Source organism: Ranitomeya variabilis, chromosome 1 (genome assembly GCF_051348905.1).
Source record: "Ranitomeya variabilis isolate aRanVar5 chromosome 1, aRanVar5.hap1, whole genome shotgun sequence".
Classification (NCBI taxonomy): Eukaryota; Metazoa; Chordata; class Amphibia; order Anura; family Dendrobatidae; genus Ranitomeya; species Ranitomeya variabilis.
This window is the reverse complement of record NC_135232.1, coordinates 333,576,066-333,583,831: the sequence shown is the minus strand read 5'-3', so window position 1 is coordinate 333,583,831 and position 7,766 is coordinate 333,576,066. Positions and strand designations below refer to the sequence as shown.

Genomic DNA, 7,766 nt, shown 5'->3' with positions numbered 1-7,766 from the left:
GCTTTGGTGTAGTCTCTTGCTGCCTGCGGCTATGGTCAGGGTCCTCACTGTTCTTTCTGCCCTCCTTAAAGATAGGGCACTAACACGTATGACAGGTGGCTCAAGCCTTTTTACAGGGTTACTATCACAACCCGGGCTCTATGTGCCACTGTGTCTCCTAGGTGACGTGAAGTCCAGCTGTCCTGCCGGTTTCTGCTCTAAGTCTTGGAGTCCCTCACAACCTCAGTTTTCCGGCTACCGGAATCTGCGCTTTGCTGGGAGGTAGCCCAATTGTAGCTGTCCTCCCCAGTTGTCACTCACCTGTGCTTCGCTCTCCAGCACGCTCACTACAAATCTGTCCATCTTTCTTTGTTGTCTCTGTCCTTCAGGAGCTGCAGCACCTTCTTGTGGCTGCATGGCCCCTCTGCTTCCTTCCCCTCTGTCTCTCTGACAGGAACTAATCAACTTTCCCTCCAGACCAGAATATATATATATATATATATATATATATATATATATATATAGGGGAGCCACCCACAAGCTGGATCAGAGCTCCCCCTTCTGGCCTGGAGTGTGAACATGTTGTATGCTTGTGGTTACCTGATAGAACAGATCTTCCCTTGCCTACAAGCATGACATCACTCTCCCCGTGAGGAAAGCAAAGCCAATGTAACAACCAGGACCCTGGGGTGTTACAATAGTAAGGTTGGAGACTCAGGCCTCTCTACCATCAGGATAACCCCTGGGACAGGGATAGTTAGGGTCCCAGCTCCAGAGACAGTTTGAGGACCCTCTCTTCAGACCGTCACATCGTTTCAACATATTATTTAAGAGATACTATGGATATGTAAAAAAATTGTATGGATTATGTATTGATCTACTTCTGGGGCATATAGACATGGAAGCTCAGTACTCCCCTATCCACTTGTGGTAGGTCTTCAGGCCATAAATTTTTTCTTAAAAACTAGAGGGAACCAATTAAGCCAACACTAATCCTTTATCCTTAGATTATTGTCATTTGTACTGTAATTTTCTTTTTGATGGCAAGGTCTACCACGAGCTCAGATGGAGGAAAAAGGTTGTAGTGGTCTGTGGAGCGCTGAGATAAAGAATAAATGTAGATCTGGTTAACAAACCTTTATTAACCCTTTGATCTCCACAACGCATTTTGCCTGGGCTTACTCGGAAACATGCATTGGGGCTGCTGCACTGGGTCCCCAGTTGGAGAATATGGGTAAGGGCAGTTTCTGGCGCATATAAAATGCTTTTTGTTCCCTTAAAGTGACACACCTTTTTGTTAGTTGTCTATAGATGACTTCCTGGTGTTGACTCTATCACCCACTGCTTCTATTTGCTCAACATATTTCATTTGACAACTTTTGTGATGTTTACTTGATACTAGGTTAGCTTTAGACTGTGTGTATTTCTGTCCTCATTCAGACCTATATTAATATGGGAACACCAATGATTGGGTTGGACTTGCACTTTATTAAATTTGCTGCTACTATCTGCCTCCCCATCCACTAGAATGTAGATGGATACAGTGTTTTACACCTGGGATATTCACTATCTAGCTTTGTTTCCAATTGATTATTACTACTTTTTTTGTATTATGTATGTTTTTGAATAAATATTGATACTATTCTAGTTTGGGACTTTCTGTGCTCTTTTTTTCTTCTTTGTGTGGCCATATTCCAAAAGTGTTGTTTATAAAAATATAAAGTTAATAAAAAAATTACAAAAATATATCAAAACACCAGAATTCTGTTGTTTTTTTTGGTCAACACCATCCCCCTACAAAAAGTAATAAAAAGCTATCAAAATGTATGTACCTCTAATTGGTATCAATAAGATCTTCAGCTCGCAGCACAAGAAAAATAAAAATGTTACGGGCATGGAAAATGGCTATACAAACAAATATTGTACCAACCTGCAGAATCATGCTGCCAGGTTATTTTTACCATACAATAAATGCTGTGAAAAAAAAAAATCTAAACATTTTTTTTTCGTTTTTGCATTTTCGTTTTTTGCTCCCCTTCTTCCCAGAGCCATAACTTTTTTATTTTTCAGTCTATATGGCCATGTGAGGGTTTGTTTTTTGTTGTACTTTTGAAAGACACCATTGGTTTTAACATATCATGTTCTGGAAAACGGGAGAAAAATTCAAAGTGCGGTGAAATTGCAAAAAAAGTGCAATCCCACACTTGTTTTTTGTTTGGCTTTTTTACTATGTTCACTAAATGCTAAAACTGACCTGTCATTATGATTCTCCAGGTTCATAGGCACCAAACATGTCTAAGTTCTTTTTTATCTAAGTGGTGAAAAAAAAATCCAATCTTTGTTATAAAAAATCATTTGCACCATTTTCGATACCCATAGCGTCTCCATTTTCCGTGATCTTGGGTTGGGTGAGGGCATATTTTTTGCGTGCTGAGCTGATGTTTTTAATGATACCATTTTGGTGCAGGTACAATCTTTTGATTGCCTGTTATTGCATTTTAATGCAATGTTGCGGCGACCAAAAAACATAATTCTGGCGTATTGACTTTTTTTCTCACTACGCCGTTTAGCGATCAGGTTAATCCTTTTTTTCATTGATAGATCAGGCGATTCTGAACTCGGCGATACCGAATATGTGTAGGTTTGATTTTTTTATATTGTTTTATTTTGAATGGGGTGAAAGGGGGGTGATTTGAACATTAATTTTGTTTTTAGTTTTTTAATATTTTTAAAAACTTTTTTTTAACTTTTGGCATGCTTCAATAGTCTCCATGGGAGACTAGAAGCTGCCATAACCCGATTGGCTCTGCTACATACAGGTGATGATCAGATCACCTGTATATAGCAGAATTGCTGACTTGCTATGAACGCCGACCACTGGATGGCACTCATAGCAATCCAGCGATGACAACCATAGAGGTCTCCAGGAGACCTCTTGTTGTCATGCCAACCCATCGGTGACTCACAATCACGTGACGGGGGCACCGATAGTCGGATTTCCGGAGCGATTGCTGGAAGTGCATGTTAAATGCCGCTGTCGGCATTTGACAGTGGCATTTAACGGGTTAATAGCCATGGGTGTCCCATGATTTCCTGTGCGATGGACTCCGGGGGAACGGCTCATGCGCAGATGAATATCTCGGCATCGAGATCTCGGGAGATGAGATTTCAGCACTGAAATCTCATCTCCCGAGATTGGGTGCCGAGATATCCATCTGCGCATGCGCCGCTCCCCCAGCGGCCATTTTACCGGAGTCCACCGCACAGGAAATCATGGGACTTCCAGGGCTCTGGACTTTCACAAAATGTCGGCAGAGCCCCGGCAGCATCAGAGACCGCCACAGCAGCATTGGTCAGCACCTTCTGGGCACCCACAGCAATGGAGACACAAGCAGAGCACCGGGCAGCAGCGCCGGACACCCACAGGACTGCCAGACCCTCCCGCAGCGCCGCCGGGCACCAGAGACACCCGAAGAGCACCGGGCAGCAGTGCCAGACAACCAGCAGCACTGCCGGACACCCCTTCATCCCAGCCTGTGGCATCACCCCACTCCTGCCTCCTCCAGCAGCGATCCTGGGTCCCCACTTCACCGCAGCCACCACCCCCCAGTAAGCAGTAAGACGCATGGATTATAAGCACCACGATTTTATATATAAAAAAAATGTTTTCCTATTTTCTCCTCAAAATTTGGGATGCGTCTTATAATCCGGAGCGTCTTATAAAGCGAAGAATACGCTACATCCAAAGGAAGTGAGAGTGGAGTGGCTGCTGATTGACTGCAGGGCTCACATGGTATAACAATGTCATGCGAGCCCTGGGACAGCAGTCATCAACATCGCTGGAACGGTTCCCACACTAGAGGTTTGTAAAGCTGTTAATGTTTTATATGGGAGAAATAAAATGATTGAAAAGTGGGTGTGCGAGAAGTGGACAACACCTTTAAGAAGGGAATGATCATCCTTGTCATCACATTCTAAGATTATAATGTACATCAAGAATGGACTGACCTGAGGATTACTGAGTACATTTTTATCAGATGAAATAGAAAAATGTCTAATGCCCAACTTCTTTAGTGTGTTCTATGTTCTGTTTTGAATGAAATATGGTTATAATAGATTTCCAAATCATTACATTCTAGTTTTCTTCATATTTTACACTTCATCATAACTTTTTGGGAATTGTGGTTGTATCTGGATACATGTCACTGTCCAAGGTACTAAATAGGTAAGACATATAGAGAATTCAGAAGCAGAATATGGGAACATACTGGAGATATTGAGAATAAAAAAGACACTGCAGTTGATAGACATATGAGAAAAAACACACAGTACAAGAATATCTGTATTTTGGAGATTAGGAGACCTGCCCTGCATTGAGAATCTACTGTAATTTCAAAAGAGGCCAAATGGATCGTCAAAATGAAAACGGTGCAACCTGAAGGTCTGAACAGGAACTTATCTTACACCTGTTTCATTTAATGCTTCCTTTTTGTTTTATTACTCAATTTATCCCTACACTGCACAAAATATCCATGTCAACTGAACAGCATTTATTTTTATAGTGAGGAATGTGGATAAGCGCTCACACTTTACCTTTGTTATTGGGGTGATTGATATAAAATTGAAGATAATTTACTTTTAGATACCAATGCAAATTGATAATGGGGTCTATGTGGTGATAAGGTTAGGGTATTTGATTTGCCTGTTGTAGTATGATAACCTTTAAACCATTTTACCCGGCTGTATCTATGTAATTGGCTTGGTTATCGTGCTAAGCGTAGTTAAGTTTTGATGCACATGTATATTATGTGCATACATATATTGTGTATACATACATACATTATGTGTATACATGTACAGTATATTATGTGTATTATATATGTATATTGCAGTATTAATTGATCATTCAGTTTGATCACATGAACGCTATGCCACTCTCTTGTGGAATGCATCAAGCATCTTGGAACAGTACACTGGAGCACAGTGGTGGGATGGGATGTTGTGCACTTTGATCACTTCAGTTCACGCAGATAAATGCCATGACTTGTATGAGTGGGAGTTTTGGCAAGTGAGCACCTTTGGCTGTCTTTAAGTTCTGGCTTATTGATATATTATAATGATTATCATGACCATGTGATATTTCAGTTTTTCTTTTTTATTAAATTTGCAACAATTTCTACATTTCTGTTTTTTTTCAGTCAAGATGGGGTGCAGAGTGTACATTAATGAGAAAAAAATGAACTTTTTTGAATGTACCAAATGGCTGCAATGAAACAAAGAGTGAAAAATTTAAAGGGGTCTGAATACTTTCTGTAGCCACTGTAATTAAGCTGTATTATAGTCTAACATGAGTTAGTAAGGTATACATATGATTAAATAAGTTATGTACATGAGTAAATAGGGTATTTCATCACTGCTCTGCATCAGTAGAAAAAAAAGTTTGCGTTTAGTGAGCTATTGATGAAGCATCATGAAGCTGCTTCCCCTCATTTATCATCTCCTCTTCCTCTTCATGCTTTGGCATGTACTTTAGCCCACATATCTTATTTCAGTGGATGCTGAACAGGGATTGGCTCGCCAAACTATATTTACTGTGTATTATGCGTCTTCAATTACCATTGCACTCCTCAAAGTATGATAAATGTGTCACCATTTCTCAGCATTTTCATTCATAGTATACACTTGGAAGAACCTGGAAGGCTTTTCTCTCACTGTCTAGGATTCCGTAGATGATATGGCACTACAGAGTGTTTGTGGATGGGATGCAACTATTTCAAGACAGCATCTATCTCATAAGCTAAACTGGACTCCGTCCTACAATTTAGCTTACTTCCCGAACTTTCTTCAGACACTCCAAGGGTGTTCTTCTCCTCATCGTGATTCTGGACCCCCACCACCAGCACATGGCACTACCACTTTGGCCTTTCTTTATGCAGAGGGTGTTGCTGTTGCAACGGATTCACGCTCCTCCGCTGGGAAACTTGTCTGCAGCCCAGATAGTCGCAAGGCTTTCTTAATTCACAGTCATCTACTGGCCACCACCTCAGGAAGTTCAGCTGATTGCCAGTTCTTTGGTCGAGCCTTGGCCAGAGAGTGCAAGCTGTATAAAGTGAGGAATGGGTATATGCCAAGTGTTAAAGGAGCAGCCAGAATGTTAAGCGTCTTGATGATGCCATTCCGTGGAACTGATATCTGTGCTGCAGTCACCCTTTGTGGCTGGGATCGGAATGGACCTTGCATTTGTTACGTATACAATGATGGAACCCGTCTTTGCTCTGATATCATTTCTGTGGGATCAGGCTCTCCATATGCATATAGCATCATTGACGGTGGCTATAGGCCTGGAATGGAAGAAGAGGAAGCCCGTCAACTTGCCAGGCGTGCAGTGTGCCATGCAGGGAGAAGAGATGCCTACTCTGGAGGATTTGTGGATATATATTGGGTCAGAGAAGGGGGTTGTGAGAGGGATCCTAGGGAAGACCAAGTACAACTTTATGCAAAAATGGAACAAGAAGAAAAGGATATGATGGAATGCAAGAACAAAATGAAATCAGAAGAACAGTCCCATCCCAAAGTCTAACTGGTAATGCCAGGAGAGCAAGCTAACCTTGCCAATAAAAAAGCATGTCTAAGTGAATTAAATGTGTTCTTTTATGTGGTGTTGGTTTTTATTATTTCTTCTAGTTTCTTAGTACTATATTGGTATATTTTCCTTTTTTGTCTTATCAGCTGTTATGTAAGGTTATTTTACCAATTTGTCTAAAACACTAGCCTGCATTACAGTGTCCTATCAAACCTCATAAACTCAAACAACAATACAAAACATGGCTAGTATACAAGACCAGTAAGAAAACAATGTGAAATCAGTGGCAAACTTGTAGATATGAGAAAAGTTTCGTTCAATTAAAGTTATTGAGGTGACTAGAGAAGCTGTTTTCTTGTGTAACCCATAAGATTCATGCTTAAAAGGGGTTCTCCAGGAATAGGAAAAAAAATAACTAAATGAAATGTTATTATGAATAAATTTTTGAATCTGTTTAATTAGCAAATCACAATCATTTTATCTAAGGAAGTATTCACTATAGCCATCGCCTGATTACACCGACAGAAACCTGTCAGGTAGGTCTCTGAGCATGTGCAGTAGGAAGCGCCCCCTTCCTTCATATGTAGGAAATTGTGCTTCCAGTGGATATTCTCACCTAAGACTGGAGGTACTGAGTGCTGAGGACAGCTTACATGTCTGTCTTTATGAATGACAATACATGGTATATGTATCACCAGGTCACTGCACATGGGTTTCCTACCGCACATGCTCAGTCTCCTGCCCCAACATTTTATGACAGGTTCCTGCCAGTGTAACAAGGCGGTGGTTATTTTGATTCCATTGTCATTACCTCTGTAAAGAAAACAATCGTGATTTGCTAATTTATACTGAAATTTCCTTTAGGGCTCATACTCACATGCGAGAAACTCGGATGAGTCTCGCACGTCAATACCCGGCACTCCGATTGGAGCGTGCGGCCGCATAGCAATACATGCAGCCGCACACTCCGCTCCTGAGTGCCGGGTATTGACATACGAGACTCATCCGAGTTTCTCGCATGTGAGTATGAGCCCTAAGTCATTCATTTTTTCCTGTTCCTGGACAACCCCTTGAAAGAAACACTTATTTCCTCTGATGTACAATTTCAATTATGTATATATTAATGAAATTAGTTTCCGTTCCTTCCACACTCAAGACTCTCAGGATCCTACAGCATGCTCACTTTATCAGTTTCTCTATGTAG

At 41.1% G+C, this 7,766-nt stretch overlaps 1 protein-coding gene across 1 annotated transcript; it reads left to right on the top strand.

Moving 5' to 3' along the window:
* Positions 1–3,302: 3,302 nt before the first annotated feature.
* On the top strand, positions 3,303–6,559 carry LOC143795488 (proteasome subunit beta type-11-like). The gene is made up of 2 exons (XM_077281010.1): positions 3,303–3,588; positions 5,640–6,559. Exon 2 carries the CDS (start codon positions 5,714–5,716, stop codon positions 6,557–6,559), a length of 846 nt encoding a protein of 281 aa, XP_077137125.1. The 5' UTR covers positions 3,303–3,588; positions 5,640–5,713.
* Positions 6,560–7,766: the final 1,207 nt, after the last annotated feature.

Excerpts from the sequence above, each read along its gene's own strand:
- LOC143795488 (XM_077281010.1), top strand. The coding sequence starts at position 5,714 with ATGGCACTACAGAGTGTTTGTGGATGGGATGCAACTATTTCAAGACAG.